At 48.4% G+C, this 19,620-nt stretch overlaps 1 protein-coding gene across 1 annotated transcript in view; it reads right to left on the reverse strand.

Annotated features, from left to right (window-relative positions):
- The window catches only part of notch3 (notch receptor 3), a 433,532-nt gene that overhangs the window by 45,043 nt on the left and 368,869 nt on the right, over positions 1-19,620 (reverse strand). Inside the window, exons 9-11 of the mRNA XM_085971744.1 lie at positions 14,266-14,379; positions 4,817-4,930; positions 280-513 (exon numbers count right to left, since the gene is read on the reverse strand). Coding sequence (XP_085827870.1) covers positions 280-513; positions 4,817-4,930; positions 14,266-14,379 — 462 coding nt within the window. The remainder of the gene's footprint in view (positions 1-279; positions 514-4,816; positions 4,931-14,265; positions 14,380-19,620) is intronic.

Genomic DNA, 19,620 nt, shown 5'->3' on the forward strand with positions numbered 1-19,620 from the left:
GGTTAGTTTTCAAAGGGCAGCTGGCAGGGCTGGAAGCGCCGGGACCACGTGGTGGGTAAGCGAGGGAGAGGAGGTACGAAGCACAGGCCCAATGCTTCGCTCGCCCCCCCTGGGTTGCTCTTGTGCACTGCCCAGCGGGTAGTTAAAGAGTAACATTTGGGAGTCCCGGGGCGGGGCCAGCTGCTCGTTGAGCACGGAATAGTGAAACATACGGGAAGATCTAAAATGAGAGAGAAAGTAAATCCAAAGGGCAGGCCGAGGCGTGATCATTATTTTTACCTGAGGTCCCCTGTTGGCAGTGACAAATGTATTTGTTCACCAGGTCGACGCATTTGCCGCTGTTCTGGCACGGGTTGCTATGGCACTCATTGACCTGGTTCTCGCAGCGGTAGCCCGTGTAGCCCAGCTCACATTGGCATGTGAAGCTGGCAATGCCGTCGGCACAGGTGCCGTGGTGGCAGGGGTCGGGGTTGCAGTCGTCGATATTCCTCTCACACAGCTTCCCCTCGAAACCTGCAGCGGGGAACAAAAAAAAAATAGCCCCCCAAAAAAACGACCCAGGTGAGTTGCGAAGGAGACTGTCAAAGAGCCAAGCAGCGAATAGCGGTGCCCAGAACATTCAAACTGCGTCACGGAAACCAGGAAATCGCGCGGTCACAAATGGCAATATGAAAATTGACGTAAGAAAACTACGAGGCACTTGGTCTGAGTATTAAACAAGGCTTTAATCAACTGTTTTTCAACATGGAGATCTAGTTGTGTCCTTCACTAGTTCCTGTTAAAGAATGGCCTGAGCAAGCTGGGCCCATGCCCGAGTATTTATACTCTCCCTGGACAGCGCCACCAGCAGGCCGCCCAGCATCATTTCATAAGTCATTGCCACATGAATATCAAGATTCATGTCAAAAGTAATCTTACTTTCCTACATTACAACTCTTCAAAAGCACTTCATTGGCTGTAAAGCGCTTTGGGGCGCCCTGAGGTCGCGGTAGGCGCTATAGAAATGCAAGTCTTTCTTTCTTTTATCCTCCTTGTAACTAAAGAGGTTCTGGAGAATCACATTACTGCTGCAGGGAGTGGGAATTCACACTCTCAATGCTAAGACTGCTGAGCATAAGAACATAAGAAATAGGAGCAGGAGTAGGTAATTTGGCCCTTCGTGCCTGCTCCGCCATTCAACAAGATCATGGCTGATCTTCTACCTCAACTCCATTTTCCTGCCCGATCCCCATAGTGCCCAACAATCTATCGATCTCAGTCTTGAATATACTCAACGACTGAGCCTCCACTGTGCCTATGGCCTGCCCTGTCACACGCATCCCATTTCCTTGGCATTGGAAGCAATGCTGGTGATTGGGGTGGGGGTGGGGTGGGGAGAAGAATGAGGCAGCTTGTTTGGTTTTGGGTTCTGGGGTTGGGAACGGTGGGAGAGGGCGTTGCATACTAGCGGTCATGCAGGTTGGGGTCAATGCCCTTCATCGGTGGGATGCTATGCTGAGGGAAAGGAGAGTTGGGTGTTGAGTGCAGAATGGTGGGGGGGGGGTTTCAGGCTGCTGTCCCCAGCTTGTCGTGGCAGCCAAACATCACTTGCTCTGTCTGGGGATAAGATTGGTGTGCAGCGACACCATCGCAACCCCAGGCATAGAAACATAGAAACATAGATGATAGGAGCAGGAGTAGGCCATTCGGCCCCTCGAGCCTGCTCCGCCATTCAATGAGATCATGGCTGATCATCCAAATTCAGTACACTGTCCCTGCCTTCTCCCCATATCCCTTGATCCCTTTAGCCTTAAGAAATATATCTAACTCCTTCTTGAATATATTTAATGAACTGGCCTCCACCGCCCTCTGTGGCAGAGAATTCCACAGGTTCACCACTCTCTGGGTGAAGAAATTCCTCCTCGTCTCAGTCCTAAATGGCCTACCCCTTATCCTTAGATTATGACCCCTAGTTCTGGACTCCCCCGGCCATCGGGAACATCCTTCCTACATCTAGTCTGTCCAGGCCTGACAGAATTTTATAGGTTTCGATGAGATCCCCTCTCAATCTTCTAAACTCCAGTGAGTATAAGCCCATTCGACACAATCTCTCGTCATACGTCATTCCTGCCATCCCAGGCACTGGGGAAACCAAGGGGGCAAGAAAAATGGAAGGGGGGTGGGGAGAACCTGCAAGGCGGGTGCATAGTTCCACAGCACGGGGGCAAATTATTGGGCAAAATTCACAGGATCAGTGAACTCAGCAGATGGAACCTGGGGAACCTTTGGTCCATCGTGGCTCGGATGTAAAATACACCGTGCATTTACCCACAACCCAACCGGTTAAAACCTTGCAGTACATCAACTGTACCTGTGCAGGTTATATCCTGCAGGATGCGAACCCCTCGTATTTATATATATATAGTAAAAAGAATCGTTTCTAACCTATTTACGAAACCTATTTTCTTTTTGTCTCCCATTTCTGTCCTGGTGCCTGACAGACGGACACACAGAAAAATTGGTTCTCACATTCTCTCCGTGCACCACCTCAGGACTGATCCGAGGCCCTGTTGCAGGGAGTTAAAAAAAAAGGGGGGGTTGGTGGAAAAATAACACAAACCTGCTATTGTTCGACAGAATATTCTATGAGCTGTCTACACAATAGACATCATATCCAATAGGCTTCCCTGGTGCCTGGGTCCAGATCCTGTGAATACTAATCAGGCTGGCCCAAACAATACAGCTTTATCTGTTGAAGGGCCCTGTTAGTGTCAGTCCCCTCACGAGGTTTTATTTTTCTTCAAATTGTCTGTGTACAAATGTAACATCTTCTGAAAATGGTGCAAGAAGCTTCTCTCGAACCCCAACCCCGGGTTGGAATAAGGGAAATCATTGCATTAAAAGCTGAAATTCAAGTCATTTAAAGGGCGTTAATTATTTGGCAGGAACACCGCTCCAAGTTCAACGTAGGCCCAAATTTTCCTCTTGCTGTCCCATTCATTTTGAGATTTGAGTAATGGCGGTTACAGTTCATGTGTGTACACCACTCAATCCTTAAAGGTTTCATTCGCTGAAATAATACCAGGAGGATAAATATCAGCTACTAAGGCCCAGCTATAAAAGTACCAAAGAAGTGGCCTTTTTATTTCTCCGCGCCTTGCACTCTGGCCCGTCAATCATGGTGTTGGGTTGTGTAATAGGGCTCAGGGGCCTAGCGACTAGGAACCATTGAGGAAAATGTAATAAAGATTGTAGGAGTGCTCTCCAGTCTGTCATGGTTTTCATTTCAGACAACAACAACAACTTGTATTTATATAGTGCCTTTAACGTAGTAAAACGTCCCAAGGCACTGCACAGGAGTATTTTAAGACAAAAAATGACACCAATCCACATAAGGATACATTAGGGCAGGTGACCAAAAGCTTGGTCAAAGAGGTAGGTTTTAAGGAGCCTCTTAAAGGAGGAAAGAGAGGTAGCGAGGCGGAGAGATTTAGGGAGGGAATTCCAGAGCTTAGGGCCTGGGCAACAGAAGGCACGGCCGCCAATGGTGGAGCGATTATAATCAGGGATGCTCAAGAGGGCAGAATTAGAGGAGCGCAGATATCTCGGGGGTGTTGTGGGGCTGGAGGAGATTACAGAGATAGAGAGGGGCGAGGCCATGGAGGGATTTGAAAACAAGGATGAGAATTTTGAAATCGAGGCGTTGCTTAACCAGGAGCCAATGTAGGTGAGCGAGCACAGGGGTGATGGGCGAACGGGACTGGGTGCGAGTTAGGACACGGGCAGCCAAGCTTTGGATTCTCAAGTTTACTTAGGGTAGAATGTGGGAGGCCGGCCAGGAGTGCGTTGGAATAGTCAAGTCTAGAGGTAACAAAGGCATGGATGAGGGTTTCAGCAGCGGATGAGCTGAGGCAAAATCACAAGCATTACTCCAGCATTGCCTGAGTGCCCAGTATGGTACTCACGACGTCACAGGTTCAACCCCAGGTCTGTGCTGATCTGAGCAGTGTGGCTGTGGCATCAGGATTGGAAAGGGGGGGGATCAGGCTCAGTTCTGTTGCCTTCCGAGGTGGAATAGCCTGCTGACACTCACTGTCCACTTTCACTTGGGTGAGGTAATGGCGGGTGGTCTTGGCCTATTGAGCCAGCAGAAGTGCCGTGCCTTGGGGGTTGGGTGGGGAGGGGAAGGAGGGAGAGAAAATTGAGCAAAAAAACCCAGCTGATTATCTTTATAAAATAGTTGACATGAATCTTGTCATTCATGTGGAAATGACTTATGAAATAATACTGGGCGGCCTGCTGGTAGCGCTGTCCAGGGAGAGTATAAATACTTGGGCATGGGCCCAGCTTGCTCAGGACATTCTTTAACAGGAACTAGTGAAGGACACAACTAGATCTCCATGTTGAAAAACAGTTGATTAAAGCCTTGTTTAATACTCAGACCAAGTGCCTAGTAGTTTTCTTACGTCAATTGTGTTTTTTGTCATTTTATGATGCAAGGATGTACCTTTACATTCACACAACCCCCCCTCCCCCACTGTCCAATTAAGAGTTTCTTAGCAATTTTAGTAAGTAGAAAAATATTTCCCCTCCCACTGACTCTTGCCAGCTGCAGTTCCATAGCTGGTACCATCCAAGTGGCCAATTCTTCATGCAGGAGAATAACCAATAAGCATTGACAGGCTCCTCAACTATGGGGGGCATCGTTAGCAAAACTGAACCGAGGACCAACTGAGCCACTGGGGGAGTGTTTGGACTCCTGCAGTGCCCGTGATAACTGGGAAGTACGCGGTTCCGAGAGTGGCGCTGCTTGGCTGCAAGAAGTTAATAGGCTTACCTTCTGCGCATTTGCACTCGTATCCATTGGGCCTGTCGATGCACTTGGCTCCATTCTGGCAGGGAGTGCTCGCACACTCGTCAATGTCAATCTGACACATCAATCCGGTAAAGCCTGCGGAGCAGAAAGGAAGAAAACCGGTTAGCGTCCCCTGCTGTCAAACTGCTCACTGAATGGCGGAACAGACTCGAGGGGCTGAATGGCCTACTCCTGTGCGTATGCGTGTGACAGGGCAGGCCATAAGCACAGTGGTCTTGAACTGATGGACCTCAGTAAGCGTCATGCCCCAAGGTTAGAAAGTGGGATTAGGCTGAATGGCTCTTTTTCGGACATGATGGGCCGAATGGCCTCCTTCTGTGCCATAAATATCTATGATTCTAAGGTTCTCCATTAATGAGTTACTGACCTCAACCAGAGTACAGGTCAGGATATGCCAATCCTTCCCCCTATCATTCACCTAAGGGCTGCCCAAAATTTTCCAATTTACAGGAAACTTTCGTTTAGCCGCAGGTTAAAAGTCCGGAAAGCTCTATCTACCGGCAAAATTCAGGAGCCGTTTCCTATAAGTTTTTTTACTTCTCGTTGCTTTTTTTTCCCCAGTCAGGCTCTGCAAGGTCTGTAGCTAAGCAACAGCTTCAGCTAGAGACGCTTGCAGCTGCAGCTGACTGTTTTGAAGCTGTTGCTAAGCAACAGGGTTTGTTGATTCACACGGAGCTGAAAAGCTCCGTATGTTTTAACATTAGCGCTGGTTTATACGGCAGTTTTGATGGGACGGCACCAACTCGGTCCCGTCAGTGCCGGATACCAGAAAGTTTCCTGTATGTACTGGCAGTATGCGAGACCTTGTCGGCTGCATAGAGCCTGCCAAAATTTATCCTTTGCTCTGCAGGTTTGGGTGTCTGGCGAGGGGAGCGGTGGTACAACCTTACCCAGGCTCTGGTCACTAGTAGGACCTGTCTATCATTCACCGGGTGTGCGCATAGTCTTTCCTAGGGTACAAAAGGCCCCCTCTGTGCCTCCCTCCTCCTCTTTTTTTCTAGTGGGGAGAACAGGAGGAAAGAAATTGCAGGTAGCTCAACCTCAGATCAAGCAAGCAACATCTTTTTAAAAAGGAGAGAATCTAAGAGCGTTACGTTGTTGGTGCCAGTGAGTGTAATCCCATTGTACTGTGAGATTAGTGGAATGGGACATACTGTAGAGGGGCAAAGCAAGCCCTCACGGATATAATGCAGCCTTTTCTTGGATTATTTTCAATGTAGCCATTTTGCACTTCCTTTTGTGGTTTAGCCATGGCTCAGTTGGTAGCAGTCTCGCCTCTAACTCAGAAAATCGTGAGTTCGAGTCCCCACTCCAGAGACTTGAGCACAAAACCTAGGCTGGCACTCCCAGTGCAGTGCTGAGGGAGTGCTGCACTGTCGGAGGTGCCGTCTTTCAGATGAGACGTAAAAGATGTAAAAGATCCTTCGAACTATTTGAAGAGCGGGGGCATTCTCCTCGGTGTCCTGGCCAATGTTTATCCCTCAATCAACATAACAAAAACAGATTACAGGAAACTTTGGTTTATCCGGAGGTTGTATGTCCGGAAACCTCGATCTAACGGCAGAAATCAGCAGCCATTTTGTTAGGTTTTTTATCTTTTTTTTTCTTCTCCTAGCATTTTTTTTTAAACAGTCAGTCTCTGGAAAGCCTCTCTGAAGCTGTTGCTAAGCTACAGAGACGCTTCCAAGGTACGGGCCGACTGTTTACAAGCTGTTGCTAAGCAACAGTGTTCGTTGTCAGATACGGAGATGAAAACCTCCGTATCCTTCAACATTAGCGCTAGTCTGTCCGGAAGTTTTCATAGATCGGCATCACGCAGGTCCCGTCGGTGCCGGATATCGCGAAGTTTCATTATCACATTTGTGGGAACTTGCTGTGCGCAAATTGGCTGCCATGTTTCCTACATTCAACAGTGACCACACTTCAAAAGTACTTAATTGGCTGTGAAACACTGAGACGTCCCAAGATCGTGAAAGGTGCTAGAGAAATGTAAGTTCATAGACAGGTTGACTGAGTGGGCAAGAACATGGCAAATGGAATATAATGTGGGGAAGTGTGAAGTTCTCCACTTTGGTAGGAAAAACAAAAAAGCAGAATATTTTTTGAATGGAGAGAGACTGGGAAATGTTTGCACTCAGAGGGATCTGGGTGTCCTTGTACACGAATCACAGAAAGTTAACATGCAGGTACAGCAAGCAATTAGGAAAGCAAATGGTATGTTAGCTTTTGTTACAAAGGGATTCGAGTGTGAGAGTTTATAAAGAAGTCTTACTACAGTTATACAGGGCATTAGTGAGGCCACACCTGGAGTACTGTGTACAGTTCTGGCCTCCTTACCGAAGGAAACACATACTTGTCTTAGAGGGAGAGCAGCGAAGGTTCACTAGACTGGTGCATGGGATGAGGGGATTGTCCCTATGAGGAGAGATTGAGTAGACTAGGCCTATATTCCCTAGAGTTTAGAAGAATGAGAGGTGATCTAATTGAAACATATAAAATTCTTAAGAGGCTTGACAGTGTTAATGCTGGGAAAATATATCCCCTGGCTGGGGAATCTAGAACACGGGGTCACAGTCTCAGGATAAGGGGGTCAGCCATTTAGGACCGAGATGAGGAGAAATTTCCGCACTCGGAGGGCGGTGAATCTTTGGAATTCTCTACCCCAGAGGGCTGTGGAGCCTCAGTCGTTCAGTGTATTCAAGACAGAGGTCGATAGATTTTTGGGCACTAAGGGAATCCAGGGATATGGGGATCGGGCGGGAAAGTGGAGTTGAGGTCGAAGATCAGCCATGATCTAGTTGAAGAGCCAAATGGCCGGTTCCAGCTCCTATTTCTTACGTTCTTATGTTCATTCTTTTCTTTCACTCAATATTTTAATCAAGTAAAGTGATTCGGTAACAAATCACTTCAGGATAGGATCAGCAGAGAAGCAAAAACTGAATACTGAGTATTGGAAAAGCAACATTTGTCATCCTGTGCAACAAGTAGATTCGTGTACACGAGATTTGATTTGGTGAGGTCCAGCGCATAAACAGAGATTACTGGCTGAGAAGAGCAGCATAACTGCATGTGACAAGACCTTGCATAATAAACCACTATATAATTCAACTCAATACTATTTTCAATAGAATACACACAAGACAGTGAATAATCCAGCATCTGGTTACTAAAACAGAGTTGAAATTGCACTGCATATGTTAATAAAATTCCTTTTCATCTTTTCTTTTTTAACCAAGGCATTAAAGGCCTTTTGCCAATCCACACAGAGGCTGCGGTGCGGTACTGAGGGCGTGTTGTGGGAGGGCCCGTCTTTTGGAGGAACATTGAACTCTCAGTTCCAGTGGATGTGGAAGATCCCACGGCAATAGGTTCCCCCCCGCCGGGGATCCGTCAACATTTCTCCCTCACAACCAACTCCCAAGAAACCAAACAGCTGCTTACCCACTGACATGAATCTTGTCATTCATGTGAAAATTACTTATGTAATAATACTGGGCGGCCTGCTGGTGGCGCTGTCCAGGGAGAGTATAAATACTCGGGCACGGGCCCAGCTTGTGCGGACATTCTTCAACAGGAACTAGTGAAGGACACAACTGGAGCTCCATGTTGTAAAACAGTTGATTAAATCCTTGTTTAATACTCAGATCAAGTGCCTAGTAGTTTTCTTACGTCACCCGCCTCGTTGGTATTTTTGGCATCTTGCTGTGCACAGTGATTACTGTACTTGTTGATATAATAATCAGTGCATTTACGAGTAAGTCGCTGTACGTGAAATGGTGAGAGATGTGATACGGTGCTGTGCAAGTCTCTCTTGATTTCCATCTACCATCACAGAACTGAAGTGCATTGGCTTTCATCAATAAGACGTTACTGAATGAACCATCAACTTTTCAAGAGCCTTGTGTGACTGCACTGAAAACTAGAAAGCCTCAGAGAGTTTACAATGTACTGTGTGAAAGGTCTTGAATGCATGTGTTATAGAAAATAATAGCCAGGTGGGACACAGGTGACGTCCCCAACACAAGCTCAGGGTTCGGCTGGCTGGGATCAAAGAAGCCTTGCTTTTTATTTTCTCTTGATTGGCGCGCAGCTTCTTCCGAGCTCCCCCAGTCGTGAATCCCTCAAGTTTCCTGCAGTTAATTAGGAATTCACTTTCAATGGAAAAGATTCTTCTCAAGGCCAAGGTTGAGTTGATAACTGGAGGGCCATCAGCCCCCCAATCATGCTGGTGAAGAATGCCTCTCGACGGGTCAGGTAAGCAAAGCCCCAGTGGAAACGCCTGTGGGCTGGGCATGTCGCAGGGATATCAGGAGCGGGGGGGGGGGGGGGGGCAGGTGAACTAACTTGGGAAAGAGAGACAATACATGGGAAAAAGGAGGGAGATATTTGCTGATGTAAATGGCTCTCATCACAAAGTTCACATCATCATAGCCCGGGCGTTCCACTGAAGAGAATTTTTGAGAGATTTTTAAAAAAAAGTCTGTTGGCTGCTAAGCGGAATTGTCTAAATTCAGATCAGAAATTTATATTCCACTGCTCTCTAGAATCTCAACAAAACACGTATTCAGAGACTTGGGAGCCCTCTGTCAATGTATTCCTGTGTCAGCTTATTGAGAAAGGGAAAGCGCAGTGACAATTCAGAATATGAAAGGAGAGTGGGAGCACCGGGAGAACTGACTGAATCTGACAGTTGTATTCTGAGGTGCTGCTCCTTCAAGCAGGGTCTTCAATGGCTGCATGTGAAACACAGTAAGCGTACGAGGGGCCCCGTGTCTGCCCCAAATGTAAATTGGGCTTAAAAGAATTGAGCCTCCCTCTCATTAAGGGCAGCTACTTCTCAGGCGAGGGGAGCCGAGGCCTTCGCAGAACAATTGGCACATTGTCCGCCTCCAGGAGATAACAGACACGGCCCCTCTTGTCAATCAACCACCAACGGAGAGCTTCTTCAAAGGACTGGCAGAGGTATACTGCACCCTGACCTCTGAATAACCTCCCCGTCGCAAGAAAAGCTGGTGAGGCCTACACTGCAGGCCTCTTTCCAGTTAAACACCTACTAGGCAGCACACAGGGGAGGGATTACGACGGTAAAAAAAAATAAGAGAGAGTGCGCGGTTATGACTTAGTGCCCAGTGAAACATATTTTCTTATCTTGCGTTTGATCATCAGTGCATTAAACTAACTTTTTTGGGCAGAGGATCAGTCAGCTAGTTCAGGCAATGGACCAATTTCCACACAAATCCTCCACAATCTCCAACGCTTTCAACTGTTAATTCCTTGGGGGCCTACACAGCAGCATTTCTCCACCACCGAAGATCACGTAACACAAATCCTTAGCGTGTGCAGTGGCTTCTTCGTGTTGTCAACAACAACAATTTGCATTTATATACTGTGCCTTTAATGTAGTAAAACGTCCCAAGGTGCTTCACAGGAGCGATTATCAAACACAATTTGACACCGAGCCACATAAGGAGATATTAGGACAGGTCAAAGAGGTAGGTTAAGAAGCGTCTTAAAGGAACAGAGAGAGGTATATAAGGGTTTAGGAAGGGAATTCCAGAGCTGAAGGCCGAGGCAGCTGAAGGCACGGCCGCCAATGGTGAAGCAATGAAAAGTGGGGATGTGCAAGAGGCCAGAATTGGAGGAGCGCAGAGATCTCAGACAGCTGGAGGAGGTTGGAGAGGCAGGGAAGGGTGAGGCTATGGGGGGATTTGGAAAAAAAGGCTAAGAATTTTAAAAATTGAGGTGTTGCCGGACCGGCTCCACCATTGCTTAGCAGAGGGGTCAAAACCACAGATTTAAAGTAATTGGGGGAAGGTTTAGAGGGGATTTGAGGGGAAATTTCTTCACCCAGAGGGTTGTGGGGATCTGGAACTCACTGCCTGAAAGGGTGGTAGAGGCAGGAACCCTAACCACATTTAAAAAGTACTTGGATGTGCACTTGGGATGCTGTAACCTGCAGGGCTACGGACCAAGAGCTGGGAAGTGGGATTAGGCTGGCGCGGACACGATGGGCCGAAATGGCCTCCTTCCGTGCTGTAACTTTCTAATGATTCTATGGTTGCTGGCCACCTTCAGCTGCCTAGGCTCTAAGCTCTCGAATTCCCTCCCTAAACCTCTCCGCCTCTCTATCTGTCTTTCCTCCTTTAAGACGCTCCTTAAAACCGAGCTTTTGGTCACCTGTCCTAATATCTCCTTATGTGGCTCGGTGTCAAATTTTGTTTGATAATCGCTCCTGTGAAGCGCCTTGGGACGTGTTACTATGTTAAAGGTGCTATATAAATGCAGGTTGTTGTTGTTTCATAAAGCATTCTGGTATATAAATTTACAGATACTGTAAACTGATACTTCAGTATAGTCGCGAGCAAGCGGAGCATTGCTGGAAGTGCTGTGCTGCGGATGATCCTTTCAACCAAGGGCCCCCTCTGCTTGTTCTAATGTTAAAGCACAATTTGGAGAAGAGCAGGGAGTTCCTCCAGTGTCCGGGCCAAAATTACTCCCTCAACCAACACCAGAGGAACTGGTCCATTCATATTGCCATTTGCGGGATCTTTCCGTGTGCAAAAATGACGACCATGTTTGCCTAGAATACAATGGCCACTGCACTTCAAAGTAATTCACTGCGCGTGAAGCTCTGTGAGATGTCCCTGACAGAAGTAAGAAGGTGCCAGTTCTAAATGCAAATCTTCAACTCTTTTTCTTGTAAAATGACACACTGGCAGAGACTTCGGGAAAACCCGTATAAAAATGTATTTCTGGATCTTCAATGATGCTAATTTACTTGGTAATCATTTACAGGGACAGCTTGCAAGTGCACGAAGGCTATGAATGGGAACCATTATGCACACAGCAATGTAATGTGGTATGTGACCATCATTTAAGTGTGAAACTCTCACTACTTGTGTGGATAGTCTAGATTTAACTACTCAATTGTAATCAGTGTCAAAAGCCCACTCCTCTAGATATCATTAATACAGTAATGTCACAGAAATCACAGAAATCACAGAAACCCCACAGTGCAGATAGAGGCCATTTCGGCCCATCGAGCCTGCACCGACACATATCCCACCCAATCCCCGTAACCACTACACCAACACATATCCCACCCTATCCCCGTAACCCCACATATTTAATCCCCTAACACTAAGGGTCAATTTATCATAGCCAATCAACCATGTCGATAGATGGAGAACCACGGGGGGGGGGGGAAGATAGGAGACATTTCTTTACGCAGCGCTTTGTTATGATCTGGAATGCGCTGCCTCAAAGGGCGGTGGAAGCAGATTCAATAGTAACTTTCAAAAGGGAATTGGATAAATACTTGAAAAGGAAAAATTTGCAGGGCTCTGGGGAAAGAGCAGGGGGGAGTGAGACTAATTGGAGAGCTCTTGCAAAGAGCCGGCACAGGCACGATGGGCCAAATGGCCTCCTCCTGTGCTTTGAAATTGTATGATTCTATATTTTCTATCAAAAATAGGTCAGCAAAAAGGGACATTTGGCGTATTGCTCTCATTTCTCCCAACACACTGAATACAACTTGCAGTTTCACAGACTCTCCTCGGGGACGTGAATGACCGCTGGTACAATTCCAAGATACTTCAAAAAAAAATAAACCTTTCCGACCTCAGAAAACTCTAACATTTCATCGCGACCCAGCAATCTGATGCTATTTGGCCGCGACCAATTGCATTCCACAGATGACATTTGCATGGACCCAGCGGGACTGCAACCATGGCAACCATCCCTTGGACGAGAGACAAAATAAGTCACCGTGCACACTTGCACGCTGGTGTCACGGTGACATTTCTCTGTATTTAAATAATAAAAAGCAAAGCCGCCACCTGGCAGTGGGTCCCAAGAAGTGTTTCACCTGGTTTTACACCAACGTTCTTCTGAACTCCCATCAGGACCATCGTGTGGGGGGAGTGGCGTGCTTTCTAGTTCAATTAAAAACTAAAAATTCTTCTCAATTTCTTTCTCCCACTTCTCCTTTAGGCACTGAGTCATCCTGGCGTAAGGTCAAATGAGGGCCAGTCATGCTCTCAACAACAACTTGCATTTATCTAGCACCTTTAAGGTAGTGAAGAGTTATCAGACAGAATTTGACACCGAGCCACATAAGGACAGGTGAACAAAAGCTTGGTCAAAGAGGTAGGTTTTAAGGAGCATCTTAAAGGAGCAGAGAGGGGTAGAAAAGTAGATAAGCTTAGGGAGGGAATTCTCATATCTCACTCAAGTGGGCATTCTTCATGAATGGTACCAGGGATGAGAGACTGGAGAAGCTGGGATTGTTCTTGGAGCAGAGAAGGTTAAGAGGAGATTTGATAGAGGTGTTCAAAGTCATGAACGGTTTTGATAGAGAGAAGGTTAAGAGGAGATTTGATAGAGGTGTTCAAAGTCATGAATGGTTTTGATAGAGAGAAGGTTAAGAGGAGATTTGATAGAGGTGTTCAAAGTCATGAACGGTTTTGATAGAGTAAATAAGGAGAAACTGTTTCCAGTGGCAGAAGGGTTGGTAACCAGAGGACATAGAAACATAGAAGATAGGAGCAGGAGTCGGCCATTCGGCCCCTCGAGCCTGCTCCGCCATTTAATGAGATCATGGCTGATCATCCAAATTCAGTACCCTGTCCCTGCTTTCTCCCCATATCCCTTGATCCCTTTAGCCTTAAGAAATATATCTAACTCCTTCTTGAATGTATTTAATAAGTTGGCCTCAACTGCCTTCTGTGGTAGAGAATTCCACAGGTTCACCACTCTCTGGGTGAAGAAATTCCTCTTCATCTCTGTCCTAAATGGCTTACCCCTTATCCTTAGACTGTGACCCCTGGTTCTGGACTCCCCGCCATCGGGAACATCCTTCCTGCATCTAATCTGTCTAGTCCTGTTAGAATTTTATAAGTTTCAATGAGATCCCCTCTCATTCTTCTAAACTCTAGCGAATACAAGCCCAATCGACCCAATCTCTCCTCATACGTCATTCCTGCCATCCCAGGTATCAGCCTGGTGAATCTTCGCTGCACTCCCTCCATGGCAAGAACATCCTTCCTCAGATAAGGCGACCAAAACTGCACACAATACTCAAGGCGTGGTCTCACCAAGGTCCTGTACAACTGCAGCAAGGCATCCTTGCTCCTGTACTCAAACCCTCTCGCTATGAAGGCCAACATACCATTTGCCTTCTTAACAGATTTAAGATGACTGGCAAAAGAACTAGAGGCGAGATGAGGAATTTTTTGTTTAACGCAGCGAGTTGTTGTGATCTGGAACGCACTGCCTGAACGGGCGGAGGAAGCAGATTCAATAGCAACTTTTCAAAAAGTGCCCAACTATTTGCCTGTATTTTTCTGCAGGACCACCCCGACAGCGCTGAATGTTCAGGGAGGCCTGACCCACGTAAGGTTGCTCCTTACCTGAGGGGCACTTGCAGACGAAGCCATTGACGATGTCCGTGCATGCACCGTTGTTTACACAGGGATTGCTCTCGCACTCGTTAATATCGATCTGACAGTAGGTCCCCGTGAACCCTGTAGGTTATAACACAGCGAGACATTGCTTTGATGAATTGCATACAAGTAAATAATCACATACACATACATATGTACACGTGCACATACATAAGCGGTAACAGATGTTACCGTAACAGGAGCAGGAGGAGAATTCAAACACTTCAGTGCTTAACAGTTCCAGACTGCATTCCAAAACGCACAACCAGTGCAGTGATTGATATTAGCTGCCACTTACACCTCCATTGGATCCATCTTTTGTTTCATTAATGTCCCATTCCCACCCCCTTTTGCCTTGCAGCATCGTCCACCCTATCACAGACCTTCCCCTTCGTTCTTTCCTCCCCTCTCCCAGCCTCTCTACTTGCTTAAAACCTGTTACATCTCTAACTTTTTTCAGTTCTGACGAAAGGTCATTAACCTGAAACGTTAACGCTGTTCCTCTCTCGCTGAGTATTTCCAGCATTCTCTGTTTATATTTCAGATTTCCAGTGTCCACAGTATTTTGCTTTCCTTTTAGTATTCACTGCGCTGTGAGTGGTGATTATAGAGAGTGTAAAACCAGGCTCTACTCGGAGCTCCGACACGGCACGAGAGCCCCAGGTGGGCAGAGGAAACGCTTCAAGGACGTCCTCAAAGCCTCCTTGAAAAAGTGTAACATCCCCATCGACACCTGGGAAACCCTGGCCCAAGACTGCACAAAGTGGAGGAGAAGCAGCCGGGAAGGCGCCGAACACCTCGAGTCTCTTCGCCGGGAGCAAGCGGAAGCCAAGCGCAGGCAGCGCAAGGAGCGCACGTCAACCCAAGCACCCCACCCACCCGCCCTTTAACCACCGTCTGCCCCACCCTGTGACAGAGACTGCCGGTCCCGCATTGGACTCATCAGTCGCCTGAGAACTCATTTTTAATGTGGAAGCAAGTCATCCGAGGGACTGCCTAAGAAGAAGAAAACCAGGCACTTAAAAGACAATGGGGTAGATTTGGACTTTATGCGATAGTGTAAAACAGGTGATAGCGAGTCGGCAGCACGTTTTATTTCTCGCGCGACTTTTATTTCCATTGACTTCAAATCGGGTCAGATGTAAAACAAACTCCCGATTCGTTATCACCCATTTTTACACGAAGGCACAAAGTCAAGATCTACCCCAATGATCCTTCTGATTAATCAATCCACGGGATTGAAACCAACAGTGCAGGGCATCACTGGGGTTAAAAGAGTAGCAAGGAATGGGAGTTTAATCAAAAAAGCAGTAGCTTGGAATTTAGAAACTGGTTATAGGAGGAAGGAAAGACTGAGGGAGGTAAGGAATTTCACAGGTTCGAAACCCTGGAAAAGAGCGAGTTAGATTGCAATGGCTAATAACAGACACTGGTGGATACACTCGGAATGGAATGGGTCCCTGTTGGGAAAAGGCCATGTAGTAAGTCAAAGTTGAAATAGTTCTGTGTACAGAAGATCTGAATGACACAATTACAGTGAGCAGACAATTGGATCAGGCATGCAGAGGTCATTCAGTCTCCATTTTAAAGTCGTACACCCTGACCTATTTTTACATTGCCAGTATAAATGCTTGTGTCCAGATTTATATTAGAAACTGCCTATGTAAACTTGTCACGTCGTAATTACACCCTCCTGCCAATAGTGGCGCTACAATGCCTCCACTGGCGGGCGGGTGTAAGTACACTGTGACAAGTTTACATAGGCAGTTTCCATTTTAAATGTGGACATAGGACTTTACAATAGATAAAGTTGATAGGAGGTGTGACAGATGCAAGTTTCTAATATATTGTAGCTATATAGGTACAGATAGATAGACGTGTACAAACGTACAGACACAAGCTACTATTTATAAGCACGTAACTGGTGTTTACCAGGATATATCATTCCCTATCAGGAATACACTTTTAAGAATGTTCATATAAAGTACGCTGCAGAACAAAAAGACTTGTTTATATTGAAACAAAGTTGGTTTCAGTTTATCAGAGCAGGAAGAGTTCAGAGGCTTCAGAGTGTAATAGTTACACTGACTGGATTAACACATGACCAGTTAAGAGATCAGTATTAGCTGTGGCGTGAGTGGTGATTACCGAGAGTAAAACCAGGCACTTAGAAGACAGCGATCCTTCTTATTAATTAAACCACAAAAGAGCCTCACGCACAAAGGGAGCGGGGAAAGAGGTTGTTCCAACACTTAACAATTTTGTGACCTGCTCACAGAAAAACTCAACAATTCTGATCACTGGAGTGATCTTGTCCTGGCAATTTTAATTGGCTGGAAAGCAGAAGTGAGGTCACAGCATGTGGGCGGCACCCAAAAGCCTGGCACCGCCCAAAATATGCCAACGTTATCACTGAGGTACAGGTGGCAAACCCGTCCCCTTCCTGTTGGTCAACAAGCTATCACAATGGTTTTTTCACCTTGCCAATATCAACCCTGGGTGTGGGGTGGATTCAGGACAATTCTGGTTTTGCCCAATTTCCACTAGGACCACTTTCTACTTGACCACCACAGGGAAGACCTGCTCCGGTCACTATACATAGCAACATCAGAAATTCAGCAAGAACATATTAGGGGGGAAAAATTCGGTCGCGCCCCCTTTGGGGTGCTAACTTCGCTGGTGTGCTACTTTTAGCGCCCCGAAAAAGTTAGTGCCCCCGCGCTCGAACTTCAATGGTAGCACCCCAAGCAGGAGGCGGGGCGCTACTGGAAGCATTCCCCTCCCTCTTGGTGCGCTTGTATTGAATATCACCGCGCTATGTGCAGTAAAGATCACTGACGATGGGTGATGGGCCTGCGAGACAAGATACGGGTAGCTGAATTTTAGACAAGTTGAAGCTTATGGAGAGTGGTGGACAGGAGTCCGTCAAGAAAGATAATGGGAGAAATTGAGTCTACTGGGGACAGAAACGTGAATAGCATTTCAGCAGCCAAGAGGGTGAGGTAATGGCGGAAGCAAATGATACAGAGATGGAGTAAGCAGTCTTGGTGATGGATGGGATTTGGAGCTCGCAGTGCGGTTCTGAGTTCATTCTCTCGGGACCTTCAAAGTATGCAAGCACCTTGGACCGCTTTGAGAATAAAGAAGAAAAGCATCATGGCTACTCCCTGGGTAATGGGAGCAGGATCACATTCCTGCGGTCAGAAGCCACCCAAATACTCCTGGAGTGGAACGCCTTCCTGTGCTTAGAAGGCTAGCGCGTGGAGCACCAAATGTCACATGGGTCGCCTGACGACACCCTGCACTCGAGGGAAGTATGACAGGCGATAAAGGTTCTGGGCCCTTTCTGGTTATTGTCCCCTTTCCCAATAGTGCTTCCTCTGGCAAACAGTGAGCTGTGATTAGAGTCGGGGACTGGGACTGTGAGTAGAGTCTGGGAATGGGACTGTGAGTAGAGTCGGGGACTGGGACTGTGAGTAGAGTCGGGGAATGGGACTGTGAGTAGAGTCGGGGACTGGGACTGTGAGTAGAGTCGGGGACTGGGACTGTGAGTAGAGTCGGGGACTGGGACTGTGAGTAGAGTCGGGGACTGGGACTGTGAGTAGAGTCGGGGACTGGGACTGTGAGTAGAGTCGGGGACTGGGACTGTGAGTAGAGTCGGGGACTGGGACTTGAGTAGAGTCGGGGACTGGGACTGTGAGTAGAGTCGGGGGCTGGGACTGTGAGTGGAGTCGGGGACTGGGACCGTGAGTAGAGTCGGGGACTGGGACCGTGAGTAGAGTCGGGGACTGGGACCGTGAGTAGAGTCGGGGACTGGGACCGTGAGTAGAGTCGGGGACTGGGACCGTGAGTAGAGTCGGGGACTGGGACCGTGAGTAGAGTCGGGGACTGGGACCGTGAGTAGAGTCGGGGACTGGGACCGTGAGTAGAGTCGGGGACTGGGACTGTGAGTGGAGTCGGGGACTGGGACTGTGAGTAGAGTCGGGGACTGGGACTGTGAGTCGGGGACTGGGACTGTGAGTAGAGTCGGGGACTGGGACTGTGAGTCGGGGACTGGGACTGTGAGTAGAGTCGGGGACTGGGACTGTGAGTCGGGGACTGGGACTGTGAGTAGAGTCGGGGACTGGGACTGTGAGTCGGGGACTGGGTCTGTGAGTCGGGGACTGGGACTGTGAGTCGGGGACTGGGTCTGTGAGTAGAGTCGGGGACTGGGACTGTGAGTAGAGTCGGGGACTGGGACTGTGAGTAGAGTCGGGGACTGGGTCTGTGAGTAGAGTCGGGGACTGGGACTGTGAGTCGAGTCGGGGACTGGGACTGTGAGTAGAGTCGGGGACTGGGACTGTGAGTAGAGTCGGGGACTGGGACTGTGAGTGGAGTCGGGGACTGGGACTGTGAGTGGAGTCGGGGACTGGGACTGTGAGTGGAGTCGGGGACTGGGACTGTGAGTAGAGTCGGGGACTGGGACTGTGAGTAGAGTCGGGGACTGGGACTGTGAGTAGAGTCGGGGACTGGGACTGTGAGTCGAGTCGGGGACTGTGAGTCGAGTCGGGGACTGGGACTGTGAGTCGAGTCGGGGACTGGGACTGTGAGTCGAGTCGGGGACTGGGACTGTGAGTAGAGTCGGGGACTGGGACTGTGAGTAGAGTCGGGGACTGGGACTGTGAGTAGAGTCGGGGACTGGGACTGTGAGTAGAGTCGGGGACTGGGTCTGTGAGTAGAGTCGGGGACTGGGTCTGTGAGTAGAGTCGGGGACTGGGACTGTGAGTAGAGTCGGGGACTGGGACTGTGAGTAGAGTCGGGGACTGGGACTGTGAGTAGAGTCGGGGACTGGGACTGTGAGTAGAGTCGGGGACTGGGTCTGTGAGTAGAGTCGGGGACTGGGTCTGTGAGTAGAGTCGGGGACTGGGTCTGTGAGTAGAGTCGGGGACTGGGTCTGTGAGTAGAGTCGGGGACTGGGTCTGTGAGTAGAGTCGGGGACTGGGAAGGTGAGTAGAGTCGGGGACTGGGACCGTGAGTGGAGTGGGGGACTGGGACCGTGAGTGGAGTGGGGGACTGGGACCGTGAGTGGAGTGGGGGACTGGGACCGTGAGTGGAGTGGGGGACTGGGACCGTGAGTGGAGTGGGGGACTGGGACCGTGAGTGGAGTGGGGGACTGGGACCGTGAGTGGAGTGGGGGACTGGGACCGTGAGTGGAGTGGGGGACTGGGACCGTGAGTGGAGTGGGGGACTGGGACCGTGAGTGGAGTGGGGGACTGGGACCGTGAGTGGAGTCGGGGACTGGGACCGTGAGTGGAGTCGGGGACTGGGACCGTGAGTAGAGTC

This window comes from Somniosus microcephalus, chromosome 31 (assembly GCF_052327205.1).
Source record: "Somniosus microcephalus isolate GS21.2 chromosome 31, FLI_Smic_1.0, whole genome shotgun sequence".
In the NCBI taxonomy this organism is placed as follows: Eukaryota; Metazoa; Chordata; class Chondrichthyes; order Squaliformes; family Somniosidae; genus Somniosus; species Somniosus microcephalus.